Source organism: Euleptes europaea, chromosome 19, assembly GCF_029931775.1.
Source record: "Euleptes europaea isolate rEulEur1 chromosome 19, rEulEur1.hap1, whole genome shotgun sequence".
Lineage (NCBI taxonomy): Eukaryota > Metazoa > Chordata > Lepidosauria > Squamata > Sphaerodactylidae > Euleptes > Euleptes europaea.
The window spans coordinates 16,613,683-16,631,578 of NC_079330.1; the positions used below are offsets into that span (position 1 = coordinate 16,613,683).

Consider the following 17,896-nt stretch of genomic DNA (forward strand, 5'->3'; position numbering starts at 1 on the left):
GAAACAGGCAAATGGCCATTTGAACTGGTGGGGAGAGGCTGAGCGGGTTTGGCCCTAAGGGAGCTATGGGGAAGAGTGGGATGTATCAACAGCCAGAGCTAATCCATCTGTAGATGCTAGTCTGGCGGGGGGGGTGTGTGCTAGAGTTGCCAGCTCCAGGCTGGGAATCACCTGGATGTTTTGGAGGTGGAGCCTCCAAAAGAGTTGGTTTTTATATGCCAACTTTATCACTTAAGGAAGAATCAAACCGGCTTACAATCACCTTCCCCTCCCCTCCCCACAACAGACACTCTCTGAGGTAGGTGGGGCTGAGAGAGTTCGGAGAGAACCATAACTAGGCCAAGGTCACCCAGCTGGCTTTGTGTGTAGGAATGGGGAAACCGACCCGGTTCACCAGATTAGCGTCCACCGCTCATGTGGAGGCGTGGGGAATCAAACCCGGTTCTTCAGCTCAGAGTCCAATGCTCCAAACCACCGCTCTGAACCACTACACCACGCTGATCTCAAGACTGAGAATCTGTAGACACTGGTCTGGTCAGTGGGTGGAGGGCTAAGGCTGCCAACTCCGGGTTGGGACACACCTGGAGATTTTGGGGGTGGAGCCTGAGGAGGGCGGGGTTTGGGAGGGACTTCCATTGCGTAATAATGCCATAGAGTCCACCATACAAAGCAGACATTTCCTCCAGGTGAACTGATCTCTGTCACCTGGAGATCAGTTGTAATAGCGGGAGATCTCCAGCCACTACCTGGAGGTTGGCAACCCTAGGGCTCAAGACCCATCAGCCAGAGGTTTCAGCCCATCATGCAAATCAAAATACAATCAGCCCTGACCCCTAGTAAGTTTGCCTCTGTGATGGGCACAGTGCTGTCATGTGAACCGACTCAGGCTCAGTTTGGTCACGAGGTGCCTCCCTCTCTGATCCTTTTCGATTGTTAATTTGTACCGGCCTAACCTGATCCCCCCTCCAGGGCCAGTTACTAGAGGATGCAAAGCCAGGGGAAAAAAGAAACTCAGCTGATTTGTGCACTTCCAAAGCACATGGCTGTGCATTGAGGCATCGCCCGGGGCATTTGTAATGTAGTGGAAACGTATGTGCTGCAAAAGCTAAGCATTGCCAGAAGAAACATAGGCAGCACAGACCATGATTGTGGAGGTTGGCAGCTCTGGGTTGGGAAATACCTGGAGATTTTGGGGGTGGAGCCTGGAGAGGGCAGGTTTTGGGAAGGGGAGGGGCTTCAGCAGGGTATAATGCCATACAGTCCACCCTCCAAAGCAGCCATTTTCTCCAGGGGACCTGATCTCCATTGTCTGGAGATCTCCAGGTGCCACCTGGAGGTTGGCAACCCTACCACTGAAAACCCCCCAAGAACAAAATTTGGGCGTGTCCTCAGTGGGCTGCAGTATGAGAGGGAAGAAGGAAAGTCCCACTCTGTGATGTCAGCAAATGGTTGCATTAGGGTTGCCAACCTCCAGGTACTAGCTGGAGATCTCCTGCTACTACAACTGATCTGCAGCCAACAGAGAGCAGTTCCCCTAGAGGAAATGGCCTCTTTGGCAATTGGACTCTATGGCATTGAAGTCCCTCCCCAAACCCAGCCCTCCTCAGGCTCCGTCCCAAAAACCTCCCGCTGGTAGCAAAGAGGGACCCGGCATCCCTAGGTTGCATACAGAATGTGTAAGTGATGCAGAAAAGCACAAAATTGCTTTTGGGGGATGTTGGTCTAGGTTACCAGAGGGCTGTAAATGAACCAACCCATCACCTACCCCTGAAAGAAAACACCGGGAACTGGAGTGCGGGGTGGAAGGACTTTTATTGATTCCGCATGATTTTGTTTTACATCACAGGTCATGAGAAAATCCTCCTTCACACCTCCAGAGACGGCATCACCTTTCACTTGCAGGTCAAAGTGCATGTAGATGCTTCACAGTTTTAAATTCCCCGCCCTCCCCTTCCCCTACTTAATACTTCCCGTAAGCAGAACTGAGGCAGAGTGATTAGCGTGGTAAATGCCGAAATCGCTGAGGCCGGCAGTATGAAAAAATAATACAATATCTTCTCTCTAAATATGTTACAGAAAACCAACCTGAATGTGTAGAAGCGTGAGATGCCCTGCGCACCCTCAAAAGGGTATGCAGAAGATCTGCATTACTTGGGGGGGAAACTCCATGGATGCTGGAATCACCTGCAGCATCGGAGGAATTAGAAAGCACCTAGAGGAATGGAACGGATGGGGGGGCGGGAAGAAATGTGGGGACCTGTGGACCTTGCGGCGTAACCCCCACAAGAGGGGGGGGGATGCATATGAAGAAAGGCCCACAATCCTCAGCACACAACACCACGATGCACATGAACAAAAGTGGTCAAGATTGCAGGCCCAAATCTAGAAGCCAGGGATGGCCCCAGGGGAGCTTTGGTGAGGAAACCCAAACAGATTTTGGACACAGACACAAAAAGAAGCTCAGGGTTAGATCCAGGCTTAAGTTTTCTGCTAGCGGGAGGCTCTTCCATCAACCATACTGAATTCACCTGCCTTTCCCTGTTCTACTGCAGCCTGCCGATCCTCCCCAAATGCTGTTCCTTAGAAACAGGAGCCTCAGGAATGGCATGAGGGACCTGCACCAGGAAAGGGGGAATGGGCAGAATTGACACTTCCCCTTATGTCTGTGGAAAATTTAGACTGCCTCCAACCCAGCCCCACTGAAATGAATGGAAAATGCACATCTCCCTTCCATTTCAATGGGGCAGTTGCAAAACTTCCCGGCAAAGTATGACCCAGACGGGGTCAGGTCCATCCCCTCCTCTCATTTTGCTGTCCTTACTGGCGTCCAGAACTCCCCCTCTCCTTGCCCCGTGGCAAGCCCACCTCTACCAGAGCCGTGCATGAAAGAAGGGGACAGGTGAGCATCTCGTTCACAGATACTGCAAGCATGATGCCACACGAACCGCAGGACCAGAGCGCCATACTCATGGCCCAGACGGAAGACCCATACATGCACAGCTGATGCTTTTGGCTGGTGCGCTGTCAGAGGTTTCGCACACCCATGCTTCAAGAACAAATGTTAAACCTCCCAGGGAGGCACACACATAGATGCACAGACTGCAACCGCAGTAGGATGGGGTTGACTTATACAGCCCTCTGCAAGTTGAACACGAATAACGCAATATCCACATTAGACCAGACCAGAACATGATTTTTTTGCGTGTGTTTGGCCACCTTTTTTTGAAGCCCCAAATGTGTGGAAGTTGATTTCAAGAACTGTCATGTTGTGAAAGGTCAAAGATCCATCTAACCTAGCATGCTCTTTCCAACAATGGCCAGTCAGATGGTTCCAGGGAGCCCGAAAGCAGGGCATGAAGGTCAATCAGCCCTTTTCTGTTCTTTGTCCCTAGCACACAGATGGCATAGGTGCACTGCCTTTGAACATGGAAGCTCCATTTGGCCATGACAGCTAAAGTTTGAGTTCAGAGGGTGCTAAGCAGACCCCCAACTTTTGCTGATAAAAGGCAGGGATGCTAACAACGTCACATTCAGAAACGGTACGGAGTGCGTTCTCAAGCCCATATCATCCTCAATTATCTTTAAAAATTCATTTTCATAAGCAACCACGTTTCAAACCACATTGCTGGGGCTCTCTGCGGCAGAACTCTCCCTGTGCTCCATCCAGAAAACCAGACTACGAGGGTTTAACTACATGGGATACAACAAAACCATACACATCTGGAACCTTGTAGGGAGAAGGCGGCTTTGGAGGAGGATCATTTGGAGCAGAGGGAAGGAGGAAGAAGTTGGTTTTTATATGCTGACTTTACCACTTAAGAGAGAATCAAATTGGCTTACAATCACCTTCCCCCCCACAACAGACACCCTGTGAGGTAGGTGGGGCTGAGAGAGGTGTGACTAGCCCAAGGTCACCCAGCTGGCTTCGTGTGTAGGAGCGGGGAAAAAAAATCCAGTTCACCAGATTAGCCTCCGCCGCTTATGTGGAGGAGTGGGGAATCAAACTTGCTTCTCCAGATCAGAGTCCATTGCTCTCTCCTCCCCAGCTGTGTCTCTGCTCCAAATTGCTCCCTCCGGAAGCTGGTTTTCCGTATTATTATTATTAGAAGAGTTGGTTTTTATATGCCTACCACTTAAGGAAGAATCAAACCGGCTTACAATCACCTTCTCTTCCCCTCCCCACAACAGACACCCTGTGAGGTGGGTGGGGCTGAGAGACTGACTAGCCCAAGGTCACCTAGCTGGCTTCGTGTGTAGAAGCAGGGAAACAAATCCAGTTCACCAGATTAGGCTCCGCCGCTCATGTGGAGGAGCGGGGAATCAAACCCGCTTCTCCAGATCCACCGCTCTCTCCTTCCCCACCCCCAGCTGTGTCTCTGCTCCAAATTGCTCCCTCTGGAAGCCACTTTTCCATAGGTTTATTACACACATTTGTATGCAAAGTGCAGTCCCTACAATGGCTAGAACACAAAGGTGGGCTTGCGTAGTTAGATGAGCGTGCGCGCTCGCACACACACACACCCCACGCAAACTGGCAGACAGACAGAAGAGCAGAGGCCAGGCATATACGCACTTGCGTTTTCACAGACGCAACTAACACAGAGGACGATGGCGTGGGGGGCCCAGAGAAACCCCGGTGTGCAGCAATGAATGCAAGTTCACATAAACCCAAGGCACCACTTTGTAGGACGAGGGTCAGTTACGGGGCAGAGAGGTGTGAGACGGGAAGGAGCCCCCAGGGCCACCCCTCCCGCCAGGTTGTGAGCAGCAGCCAGATAGTGACAGAAACGTGCATGCTCGGTGGAGTGTGCAAAAGCTCTTTTTGCAACCACAAAGCGTGCAAGGAGGACACCGGGGGGGTCTCCTGCAGCTTTGAGTCGCACAGAGTGAGGGACACCCCTTTTCCTCTGCTGCGGGATTTGCACGGGAGAGTTGGATTTATTCACAGGAGTATTTACAAGCGCCCAGGACACCCCGACATGGTCTGTGCATGCCAGGCACAGAACCCCCCCTTCCCTCCCCACCCCCCCCCCCCGGAAGGAAGCAGGGAGAACCAGCTCCCTGTGACGCAGGTCCCCGCACGCCTCTTCTGACTCAGAGACCAGCTCCAGCAGGTGACCCGCGCGCCACTCGCGAGGTCACTCGGCACGAGGGTGCTCCGCCGCACGTACGGGGACGCGGGGGCTCAGTGCAGCATGTCAATCTCCGGCCCGCTCATTCGGATACTTCGGCGTGGACGGGCAGCCCCCCATCGGCCCGGTGGTGGGTCTCCCAGAAGGTCCGGTCCAACTGCTCCAGCTGCGAACTCAGCGGAAGTTGCATGGCCAGATGGAGGCGGAGCACCTCCAGCCACTGTTCCAACCGGGCGAAGGAGGGCCTGGCGAAACAAAAGCAGAAGGTGAGAACGGCCGTGCAGGATCATCCCTTAAAAAAAAGGTACAGGTGGTACCCTGTGCAAGCATCGGGTCATTCCTGACCCATGGGGTGATATCACATCCTGACGTATACTAGGCAGACTGGGTTTACGGGGTGGTTTGCCAGTGCTTTCCCCAGTCGTCTCCCCTTTAGCCCCAGCCAGCTGGGTACTAATTTTACCGACTTCGGAAGGATGGAAGGCTGAGTCAACCTTGAACCGGCCACCTGGAACCGACTTCTGTTGGGATCAAACTCAGGTCGTGAGCAGAGCTTGGACTGCAGGACTGCAGCTTACCACTCTGCGCCACGGAGCTCTCAGGATCATGCCTAGCTCCCACCTATTGCAGTATTCTGTCTCCAACAATGGCTAGACCACCACCACTCTTGTGGCACGAGAAGAAGAAAAGTTGTTTTTTATACCCCGCTTTTCTTTACCAAAAGTAGTCTCAAAGCGGCTTCCCCCTCCGCAATAGGAACCTTGTGAAGTAGGTGAGACTGAGTTTGGAGAGAACTGTGACTAGCCCAAGGTCACCCAGCAGGCTGCATGTGAAGGAGTGAGGAATCAAACCCAGCTCTCCAGATTAGAATCTGCTGCTCATGTGGAGGAGCAGGGAATCAAAACCTGGTTCTCCAGATTAGAGTCTGCCACTTTTAACCACACCACCACGCTGGCTTGGAATTGGTCTCAGTTGACCTCTGGCTGCAGGGGCCACTTTCTGCCCTCCCCCCATCTATAGAGTCTCCCTGTCCACTTTCTGTCCCCCCCTTATCTCTCACCGCTTCTCATGATCCAAGTCGCAGCAGCAGACAGCAATAGGGAAGAAGCTGGGGGGGCAGGTGGGGGGGCAATAGCGGTCCAGGAAGCCCCGCACATTGAGACCAAAGTCCAGGGTTCGTGGCAGGTAGTCCGGGTCTGCACTGACCCTGCCAATGATCTGTGGAAAAGAGGGAGGTTGCAGTTAGTAGTCCTCATGGGGCTCATCTTGGGCGTTCCAGGAAGCTAGCCCACAGCATATGAGAGAGACCATTTGGGTCTGACCCATCTTGCCCATCAAGAAATCTCCAAGACTAGCCAGCAGCAGCTGCATTATATATGTGGTTCCCAAACGTTTCGGGCACAGCCCCCTTGGTTCCACAAACTCAATCCCACCGCCCCCTATACCCTATCCTATAAAAAGCATTATTCAAAATAGGGGTTTGCATGACGCACTAAAGAAGATAATAACAATAAAATTTCAAAGCAGTAACAACTGATTGCACATCTATTCAAAATCAAATTAAAACTTTTTAGTTGCAGTTTATTCAACAAAACTGATCCAGCGGTACCAGCTCCTCAAAGTCTGGAAAAAATTCTGATAGTTCCCACCAAATTTGCCAGCATGGTGCCATAGCTTGATCTATTGTAAATTAGTGAACAACACAAAGGGGCCCACCTCTAGCGCCCCCTGCTGCCCCTTTGCCTCTTAGTGCCCCCCAGGTAATCCCACTGCCCCCCTGGGGGTGGTACTGCCCGCTTTGGGAGCCACTGATATATATCATAATATCACACAGAAGGTTCAAAATGCTTGGGATCAGCTGGATCACACCAAAAAAATCCATTTTGGCCAGCATCTTGCTTCTCACAATGGCCAACCAAATGCATCAGAAGGTCCCCATGCAGGGGCATAGAGGTACCCAAAGTCTCCCCCTGCCATTGCCCCCGGCAAATAGTATTGAAAGGTACACTGCTCCTGCATACAGAGGTTCCACTTGGTTAAGGGCCACTGATGGACCACTCCTGCACAAATTGGTCTAATCCCCTTTATAGGGGAGCTAATGGTCTTTTATGCGTGGCTGTTTCCCTCGCAGTCACCCCTCTGATGACTTTGGGTCTTTGTTTGGATTATGCATGCTGTTTCCGACCATCAGAGGTTGCCTCGCTCTCCCCCTGTGTTTCCCTGCATTTTGCCCGCGTTTTCAGGGACCTGTTTTATCTCAAATTCGAAAACGCAGGCAAAACATGGGAAAACGCAGGGGGAGAGCGAGGCAACCTCTGACGGTCAGAAACGGCATGCATGCATAACCCAAACAAAGAACCAAACTCGTCGGAGGGTTGACCGCGAGGGGAACAGCCATGCATAAAAGGCCAATGTTTCTCTCTTTCCCCTCAACCTTTCTCTTCCTTGAGGAAGCAATTCCTGCAGCTGCATTCACAGAAGAAAAGAACGTCCCGGTTGTGGCCTTAGCCAATACCCTAATTGCAGCACTCCAGGAGGTGAAGGGGACAGACGGGAAAGGGAATTTGCTCCGGCTTCTGCCAAGAATTTGGGGCATTTCTCTTGGGAGGCCCCTTAAGATTCACAGCCAGCTAAGCGGCTCAACCTTATCCCTGCAGCCTGCAAGACAAGCAGGGCCACCGTTCTTTCCCTGCTCCTTGAAGGAAGAAGAAGACTTGGATTTTATATGCCGACTTTCTCTACTAAAGGGAGACTCAAACTGGCTCACAATCACCTTCCCTTCCCCACAACAGACACCCTGTGAGGTAGGTGAGGCTGAGAGAGCTGTGACTTGCCCAAGGTCACCCAGCTGGCTTCATGTGGAGGAGTGGGGAAACAAACCCAGTTCACCAGATCAGCCTCCGCCGCTCATGGGGAGGAGTGGGGAATCAAGCCCGGTTCTCCAGATCAGACTCCCCTGCTCCAAACTACCACTCTCAACCACTATACCACGCTGGCTCTCCGCTGCTCCAAACCACCGCTCTTAACCACTACACCACGCTGGAACTTGTGCAGGGGCCCTCCTGGGTACTTGCCTCGCACAGGATGATGCCGAAAGAGAAGACGTCCACCTTCTCATCATAGCTCCTGCCTGCGAGAAAGAGAGAGAGTTGTCAGGTATCAAACGGTGCTACTCAACCACCAACTGGAGGTTGGCAACCCTACCCCTTGTACATCTTCTTAGATGTCACCCTTGCTTCATCCTGGATGCCGATCCCCAGCCAACTCAGCCCGTGACGGGATCCCGGCACCCCCCCTTCTGCTCAACTCACCATTGATCATCTCGGGAGCCATCCAGTAGGGATTCCCCACCACGGTGTACCGCTTCCTACGATCCGGCTTTTTCAAACTGGCCAGCTGGTTCTTCTCATCTACCATGAGCCGGGCCAAGCCAAAATCTGCCACGACCACGTTCTTGTTCTGGGTGGGGGAGATATTGAATAGCTCTTACCCAACCCTAGCAAGGCCAGAGACAGTTTCCAGGAACGTCAACCGGGCTTTGGGGTTGCCACCCAAAACCTGACACTACCCACCTCTCGCACCAGACAATTGTGTGTGTTGAGGTCTCTGTGGATGATATTCATGGAGTGAAGATAAGCCTGCAAGGGGTGGGGGAAATCAGACAGTTAGAAATGCTCATTTTGGTTCCTCTTTTATGACCCCATAGCCTCAAAAATTCCCATTTTACAGACATTAGCTTTGATTTCTAAAATGAAAGCAAGACAGTCTGAAACCTACTTGGAATTTGCATCTTTGGCCCCTTTGTTCTAGATTTGAGGGGGTTGCTGATTAGTATTCAGAGAAGGAGACACCTTTCCTTGGAAGCAATTTTTTTTAAAAATTGTGTTTTGCGTATTCTGGAGATAAGATTAGGCCCTGAATGCCAGTTCTGGTGTTAAGCCTACAGGTTAGCTCTGATATTGGGATTGTTTCTTTGTCTTCGTAGTATTAAAAGCACGGGAATCCAACGCAGAATGATAGGACTGCAAGTATTGTTTTATGGTCTTTATGGGGAGGGGCTGTAGCTCAGTTGTAGAGAATCTGCTTGGCATGCAGAAGGCCCCAGGTTCAATCCCCGGCATCTCCAGTTAAAGGGACGAGGCAAGTAGATGATATGAAGGACCTCCACCTGAGACCCTGGGGAGCTCCTGCCGGTCTGAGTAGACAATACTGACTTTGATGGAACAAGGGTGTGATTCAGTATAAGGCAGCTTCATGTGTGTCCCAGGTTCAATCCCCGGCATCTCCAGTTAGGGATTAGGCAAGTAGGTTATGTGAAAGACCTCAGCCTGACACCCTGGAGAGCCACTGCTGGTCCGAGTAGACAATACTGACTTTGACAGACCGAGGGTCTGATTCAGTATAAGGCAGCTTCATGTGTTCATGAGTTCATGTGCTCATGTGTCTTGCTGGATCAGACCAAGGCTCATGCAGTTATTTGTATCCATCAGTATACCGTCTCACTACATGGAGGTTCCACTTGGCTATCAAGCCACTGATACACCTGTCCATCAACTTGTCCATTAAAAACAACAACAATGAAACGGAGCAAGGTCAGCTTCTTGCAGGCTTGGGATCGATCCTTGACCTACTCACCATTCCGGAAGCGATGTCCTTAGCAAAGCTGACCCTCTGGCTCCAGGGGTATTGACTGTCCTGCAATGAGAGATGCTGGTGTGAATGAGGAGGAATCCAGGAAACGCTAAGAGTTGCCACCTGCTAGGGTAGGGTATTTGCCAAAATTGCTACCCCCCCTTCTGCCTACAGAAACGCCATTCTGCCTAAGTTTGTGGAAAATTGGAAACCGTTTATGGACTTTTTGCGTAATACGGAAAAGAACAAATTGATGATTTGTGGGTTTGAAGAGTAGAAGGATAAGGATATATGTATGGTAGAGCTGCCAGATCCTCGGCGTATAAGATCAAAAAGGGATATGCTTCCTTTTAGCAGATCAGGATAGTAACCTCACTGCTCTAGTAGCCTCCTTTTTAGCTACAGCCCTCTCTGAGAGAATCCCCAAAGACCATCCGGTTCAAGAGAGCTCAAGTATTATATAAACTGTAATTTTAATCGATAAATTATCATTACTAATGAATCATAAGAATGATTTTAACCTATCTTCGCCGGCTGTTCGACGTGTTTTATTACTTCAAGATGCCAATAAAGGTATTGTATTGTATTGTTGGGATATGTAGCTAGAGAAAAATAGGAACCCCGTGGCGCAGAGAGGTAAGCTGCAGTATTGCAGTCCAAGCTCTGCTCACTACCTGAATTCGATCCCGACGGAAGTTGGTTTCAGGTAGCCGGCTCAAGGTGGACTCGGCCTTCCATCCTTCCGAGGTCGGTAAAATGAGGACCCAGCTTGCTGGGGGTAAAGGGAAGAGGGCTGGGGAAGGCGCTGGCAAACCACCCCGTAAAACAAAGTCTGCCTAGTCAACGTCGGGATGTGACGTCACCCCATGGGTCAGGAATGACCCGGTGCTTGCACAGGGAACCTTTACCTTTAGCTAGAAAACAGGTTGTAATTTTTTAACTAGATTTATATTCGATACAAACGAAAACGGAAGTATCTTTTTGTCTGGTTTTTTTTTTCATTTCCCCCTTTTTCTTTATTTTGTTTATTGTCATTTGGTTAACAATACATTTAATAAAAGGATTTTTTTTTAAAAAGAAAAGAAACGCCATTCTGTCAGCAGAACTGTGCAGTTGGATACCTGCCGTTTTCTCCGAAGGGTCAGGATAGACGAAAACTGGCTGGAGGAGGGCTCATCGCTCCAAGTCAGCACAAGGAGATCCTGTTCCTGCAAGGTGGCTGTCTGCCCCCCCCCCCCCCCCCCCCCCCCGGCCAGGTTCACTTGATGCAAATAGTGAACGCAGCCTCCAGTCTCACCATGTTCTTGATGGTACTGCGCAGCGTCCCCCCTTTGATGTACTCTGTGATGAAGTTCAGCCTTTTGTCCTTGTACAGAACGCCGATAAACTTCAGCACGTTGGGGTGCTCCAGACACCGCATCACCTTCACCTGGGGGACAAGAACACCACAGTGTCAACTACCCTGGGGAAGCCACGAGGGACTGGCGGAGCTGGCACAAAAACTACACCGTGACCAGCAGGGCAAAGAGCCCTTGGAGAGAAATCAGGCAGAAGTCTATATACCATTTTATGGCATATCCGCCAACCCCCCTTTCATATCTCAAACAGCAGCCTGAAGTGGTGGTGGTGGTGGTGGTGGTGGAGGAGGAGGAGGAGGAGGAGGAGGAGGAGGAGGAGGAGGAGGAGAGTTGGTTTTTATATGCCGACTTTCTCTACCACTTAAGAGAGACCCAAACCGGCTTCCAATCACCTTCCCTTCCCCTCCCCACAACAGGCACCCTGTGAGGTAGGTGGGGCTGAGAGAGCTCTAAGAGAACTGTGACTTGCCCAAGGTCACACAGCTGGCTTCATGTGAAGGAGTGGGGCAACCAACCCAGTTCACCAGATTAGCCTCCCCCGCTCATGTGGAGGAGTAGGGAATCAAACCCGGTTCTCCAGATCAGAGTCCACCGCTCCAAACCACTGCTCTTAATCACTACACCACGCTGTCTCTGTGATGTCATGGAAGGTCAGCCGTCATGGAAGGTCAGCCGTCAAATATGGCTAGAACATAGGGCTCGTCACGGGATGCTAACAAGCCGCACAAGTTCTGTGAGGGGAAGTGAGAGGTCAGAAAAGCCAGCACATAGGGACCGCAGGGGGGCATGTGCTTTCAGTAGGAAGGAGGACAGAGATGTGAAACCAGGTGGCTTTGAGAAGCAGGGCGGGCTGAAAGGACTGCTTGCAGGGAACTGACAAGGCAGGGAGAGGAGGGGTTCTCCCACGCCCATTGCAGCACGGTTGCGGCGCGCCCACCTCCTTGAGGAACGTCCTCTGGGTCTCTTCGTCGAAACGGATCAACTCCTTCATGACCATCACCTCTCCGGTCTCCCGGTGAGTCACCTGTCAAAGAAAGTGGACGGTGTTGAGTGACGGAGTGAGGAGGGCCTTACCAATATTCTCGTATTCAAAGAAGAAGAAGAAGAGTTGGTTTTTATATGCCGACTTTGTCTTCCACTTAAGGGAGACTCAAACCAGCTTACAATCACCTTCCCTTCCCTTCCCCTCCCCACAACAGACACCCTGTGAGGTAGGTGGGGCTGAGAGAGTGTGACTAGCCCAAGGCCACCCAGCTGGCTTCGTGTGTAGGAGCTGGGAAACAAATCCAGTTCACCAGATTAGCCTCCGCCGCTCACGTGGAGGAGTGGGGAATCAAACCCGGTTCTCCAGATCAGACTCCAGTGCTCCAAACCACTGCTCTTAACCACTACACCATGCTGGAGATACGTTCCTGGCTGCCACCAAAAATCCGACCCTCCCCCAGGACTGATTCATGTGATAGGGTAAAGAAAACACACATGGCTTGCTCTCTCCTGGGATATCAGCTTCAGTTGTGTCAATGGCCTCTGTTTCCCCTGTCCAACATTGATTGTCCTCTTTTCAGACTTTCCTAGGGAGGAGGGTGCCTTGGGCTATACATGTACCAAATTTCAGCTTTCCCGCATGTGTGGATGTACGCCAGCCACTGGGGGTGGGTATTTCATTCCTCCTTTCCCCATTTCAAAGAGAAAACGGCTCATTTACAGGCTAGAGATCGGAGCAGCTCAGGGTATGGAATGCCCCAGATGCCTGGCTCTCGGTCGGAAAGAGGCCCACAGTGGTACCTTGATGGCCTGCCCAAAGCAGCCCTTGCCCAGGACTTCGCCGTGGATGAGGTCCGAGGGGCGGAAGATGCGGTGAAGGCGTGAGACGACACGCAGCGATTCCGAGCGGCCGATGTCCTTCCGCTGGGAGGCGGGAGAGCCCAGAGAGCTGGAGCAGGGAGACTTGTCGATGCTGCAGCTGCGCCTATTTGGAGGAGGAGGAGAAGGAGAAGAAGGAGAAGGAGTAGGAGTTGGTTTTTATACGCTGACTTTCTTTACCACTTAAGGAAAAATCAAACTGGCTAACAATCACCTTCCCTTCCCCACAAGAGACACCCTGTGAGGTAGGTGGGGCTGAGGGAGCTCTAACAGAGCTGTGACTAGCCCAAAGTCACCCAGCTGGCTTCATGTGTAGGAGTGGGGCAACCAACCCGGTTCACCAGATTAGCCTCTGATGCTCATGTGGAGAAGCGGGGAATCAAATCTGGTCCTCCAGATCAGAGTCCACCGCTCCAAACCACCGCTCTTAACCACTACACCAAGCTGGCTCTCGAAGGCGTTGATGCTACATGTCCCACTCCCCACATAAATGTGTGGATGATGCCAGCGATGGCCACAGAGGAGCAGAGGCCAGGAGGCCCAATTTCAAGGGGGAATGGTCAAGAATTGGCCAGACTCCACATGTGCGTGTCAGCTGCTTCCCACAGCACTCTGTGCATGGCCTCTAAGGTACTATTGGACTCTAATCTAGCTGTACCAAATTGGATATTAGCCCTTTTGGCTCCTATACACACTTACTAAAAAATAATGAATTGCTCTCGGTCTACCTCACCCAAGAGAAAAGGGTAGTGGGGGGAGACAGAGATCCCCCCAAATTTCTGCCTGTCCACCCCCTCCCACGGCACCCTGCAAAGAAGACTTACATGACAGAGTGCTGGCGAATGGCCGCTGGTTCCGGGCAGGGCGTGCGGCTGGGCGAACGGAGGGGGCTGCGCAGCTCCGAGAGAGGGCTGCTCTCCAGCATCTCGTGGGGGTCGTGTTCGATCGTCAGCTGCAGCAGGCGGCTGGTCTCCTGGATCAGCAAATCAATCTGCAAGGGACAGAAAAGGGCAGGCTGGACAAGCGGGCTAGCATTCCCCAGCTGGGGGCTCGTCCGGGTGTGAAGCGCTACGAGAAGCGGATTGGGACAGAACGGGAAGATCACCTCATCCAGGGGGACGTGCCGGATGGGAGTGCCGTTAATCTCCAGGATGCGGTCGCCCACGTGGATGGAGTTCTTCATATCAGGGCTTATGCAGTCTGGGTCCAATCTGAAGTACAGAGAGAGGCGGGGAATGGTTATCCATTCTGCTGACAAGAATATTTCCCCCAACCCAATCCTGGGAGACCAACTTCTGTTTTACAGCTCCCGATGCAAGGCATGGTGGGGGACACCAAGAGGCTGATGTGATCTGATTGTCAGAGTGTCAGATTAGATCTGGGAGACTCACATTCAAACCCCTCACTCTGCCATGGAAGCTAGCTGGATGACTTCGGGCTCATTGCTCTCTCTCAGCCTAATTTACCTTACAGGGTTGTTGTGAGGGCAAAACGGGGACAGCAAAACTACATGTGCCTCCCTGAGCGCCTCATAGGAAGGTCAGGATAAAAATGTGACAGAGAAATAGCTAGGCAACCACGAAGAAGAGGAAGAAGAGGAAGAAAAGGAAGAGAAGGAAGAAGAGTTGGTTTTTATACGCTGATTTTCTCTATGTTTTGGGAGTCTCAAACCGGCTTACAATCACCTTCCCTTCCTCTCCCCATAACAGGCACCTTGTGAGGTAGGCAAGGCTGAGAGAATTCAGAGAGAACTGTGACTAGCCCAAGGTCACCCAGCAGGCTTCATGTGGAGGAGTGGGGAATTGAACCCAGTTCTCCAGGTTAGAGTCCCCTGCTCTTAACCACTACATTGTGGTGGCTTTCCAACTTCGCCGTTCGATGACCAACCAATGCAATCTAGACCACGCGGTGTCACCTCAGAACTGAAAATGGGTTTGCTCCCTCAAATTCTCCTCCACTATCAATCTGAGACTGCATATTCTATAAACATTCTATTTCATTTAAATTTATTTATTTAAAACATTTCTAACCTGCCTTATCTCCTCAGTTTAAGACAGTACCAGTTTGCTTATTCTATGAACATTCATCAGATATGTACTGAAAATAACATCCAATTCTGTTTGATTTCAATATTAGGCATTTGAGTGCATTTGAGAGTGGACGTGCCACTGTACATATTTAGTGGACTTTTTCTAGTGTTTGATTGATATACAACAGCATTTAGCATCGACAGCTGAGAAGAGGTTATGTTTGAAGCAGATCAAAACAGGTGCCAGTAATCAAGGTGTGAATGGCTAATTGCACCGATCTGATTTCACACACAAAACTCCCAATTATAAAATTTCTGCATGTGAAATTGGAAGGTTTGGTGAATTTAGTTATCCGCTCGGATAACTGCAAATATATTTTTCAGCTTGATTTTGCACAATGGCCTGGTTTCATTGGTTCTGATAAGAAGATCCTCACAGTCTAGTGGGGTCGATGATCTAGGGCAGGGGTGGGGAACGTCAGGCCCGGGGGCCGTTTAAGGCCCGCGAAATCATTTGGTCAGGCCCTTCGTGGGTCCTGGCAGATCTCTAGCTCAGAAGGATCTAAGTCTGGTGATCCGCCCCCTCCCGCAGAAAGGAATAGCCTCTATTCAAGGCGGATGTGAGTTTGTTTTGCTGAGAAAAGGAACCTTTTTTCCCCCTTGCAGAAGAGTCGCTAGCTATGGAACTGCTAGGACCACCCAAGAAACTATGTTAAACCTTTCCCACCTGGGCTGTGGAGAAATGTATTTCCTCTGTACTACAAGAGGGCTGGGGGCGGAAGTGGCGGCAATGGAGGGGTTAAAGGGGGCAGGGCCAGAATGTGCGGCCCACAAATTATGTTATAAATATCCAAATGGCCCTTGGCAGAAAAAAGGTTCTCCACCCCTCATCTAGGGTGTACCACTTCTCCCAAATAAGATCGAGACCAACTGTGGCCCCGCAGAGTGTACTTACTCTCGGACACGCACGGTGTGGGGGTGCTCTGAACCGCCATGCTGGTCAATGGACACAGAGAAGCCGCGCCTGCCATCAGTACAGGCTGGAATCGACACGAGGGTGACGGTGTGCGGGATCCGGGTACCTGGAGACTCTGGAAGCAGCTGGTCCATCACTGGCGTCACCACCATCTGGTAGTAACAGTGGCCACTACAGGAGGAAGAGAGAGGGGGAAAAGCTATGGTGGTCACGTCCAAACACCATGTTTCTTGAGAGTTCCCCAAGCGTCATGTGAGAAAGAAAATTAGTTTGATAATTAAAAGCCATAGACATGTCCTCTCTGATAGCAGGTAGGTGGGGCTGAGGTAGGTGGGGCTGAGATAGTTCGGAGAGAACTGTGACTAGTCCAAGGTCACCCAGCTGGCTTCATGTGTAGGAGTGGGGAAACCAACCCGGTTCACTAGATTAAAGTCCGCCGCTCATGTAGAGGAGTAGGGAATCAAACCTGCTTCTCCAGATCAGAGTCCACCACCCTTAACCACTACACAACGCTGGCTCTCAGCCCTTAATAATAAAAGCTAGCCAACTGGGTCTCTCTGCCCCCAAACTAGAGGGGTCCAAAGGGTCTCCTTCACCCAGCCAGGCCATCATCCCATGAGTGTTTCCCCCTTACCAGTAGAGCTTGGAGCGTTCCACCAAGGCATACGTATCTCCATCGCCAATGAACGCCTGGCAGTTCAGGCAGCTGAAACACTCCGGGTGGTACTTCTGATCCCCGGCCACCTGGAAAGGAGACAAGCAGAGGTGAACCGGGCCGTCGTGCTTGCTCCAGGGCTTATTTTTCCATCCTGTAGCTGACAGCGGGCCCTGAGGTCTGCTTCTGTGGGCGGACTGTAGGAAAAGCCTGCACATCACCGAGGGTTGCCAACCTCCAGGTACTAGCTGGAGACCTCCTGCTATTACAACTGATCTCCAGCCGATAGAGAACAGTTCCCCTGGAGAAAATGGTTGCTTTGGCAATTGGACTCTACGGCATTGAAGTCCCTCCCCTCCCCAAACCCCACCCTCCTCAGGCTCTACCCCCCAAACCTCCCACCGGTGGCAAAGAGGGACCTGGCAACCCAAACATCACCTGAGAGCTGAAACATATGGCCAGCAGAGTCCAGTGATGGAGCTCTTGCTAGACTGTACCAATGCAATGGTGGAGAGGGGTGGGAAATCACATGTTTAGAAGAAGATGAAGAGTTGGTTTTTATACCCCAATTTTCTCTAACTTTTAAGGAGAATCAAACCGGCTTATAATTGCCTTGCCTTCCTCTCTCTGCAACAGGTACCTTGTGACGTAAGTGGGGCTGAGTTTGGAGAGAACTGTGACTAGTCCAAGGTCACCCAGCAGGCTTTGTGTGGAGGAGTGGTGAATCGAACCCGGTTCTCCAGACTAGAGTCCACCGCTCTTAACCACTACGCTTACAGTCCCCTTCCTCTTCCCACAACAGGCACCTTGTGAGGTAGGTGGGGGCTGAGAGAGTTCAGAGAGAACTGTGACTAGCCAAGGTCACCCAGCAGGCTTCGTGGGGAGGAGTGGGGAATCAAATCCATTTCTCCAGATTAGATCCCACTGCTCTTAACCACTACACCATGCTGGCTTTTCTTTGCAAAAAATACCCCCAAACATATAACACTAGCATGTCAGGGAAAGGCAGCACAGTCTAGCTTTTCCCCACAATGTATTCATTTGCAGGGAGTTAATTTGAAACGTGGGGGTTGGGTTGGATCCAAGCTTTCATTCTCCCAGCTGCAGTGTGAAGTATCCCAACCCTGTAGGAGTCACCACTTGGGAAGGGGCCGTGGCTCAGTGGTAGAGCCTCTGCTTGGCATGCAGAAGACCCCAGGTTCAATCCCCGGCATCTCCAGTTAAAGGGACTAGGCAAGTAGGTGATGTGAA

The 17,896-nt window shown here is 51.3% G+C and overlaps 1 protein-coding gene across 1 annotated transcript in view; it reads right to left on the reverse strand.

Moving 5' to 3' along the window:
* Nucleotides 1-5,036: 5,036 nt before the first annotated feature.
* The window catches only part of LIMK1 (LIM domain kinase 1), a 31,878-nt gene continuing 19,018 nt past the window's right edge, over nt 5,037-17,896 (reverse strand). The window contains exons 4-16 of the mRNA XM_056865162.1: nt 16,625-16,734; nt 15,970-16,161; nt 14,091-14,196; nt 13,810-13,976; nt 12,908-13,091; nt 12,060-12,146; nt 11,062-11,193; nt 9,768-9,827; nt 8,705-8,770; nt 8,444-8,591; nt 8,207-8,262; nt 6,193-6,350; nt 5,037-5,377 (exon numbers count right to left, since the gene is read on the reverse strand). Of these exons, the coding sequence (XP_056721140.1) occupies nt 5,215-5,377; nt 6,193-6,350; nt 8,207-8,262; nt 8,444-8,591; nt 8,705-8,770; nt 9,768-9,827; nt 11,062-11,193; nt 12,060-12,146; nt 12,908-13,091; nt 13,810-13,976; nt 14,091-14,196; nt 15,970-16,161; nt 16,625-16,734 (1,629 nt within the window). The 3' untranslated portion in view covers nt 5,037-5,214. The remainder of the gene's footprint in view (nt 5,378-6,192; nt 6,351-8,206; nt 8,263-8,443; nt 8,592-8,704; nt 8,771-9,767; nt 9,828-11,061; nt 11,194-12,059; nt 12,147-12,907; nt 13,092-13,809; nt 13,977-14,090; nt 14,197-15,969; nt 16,162-16,624; nt 16,735-17,896) is intronic.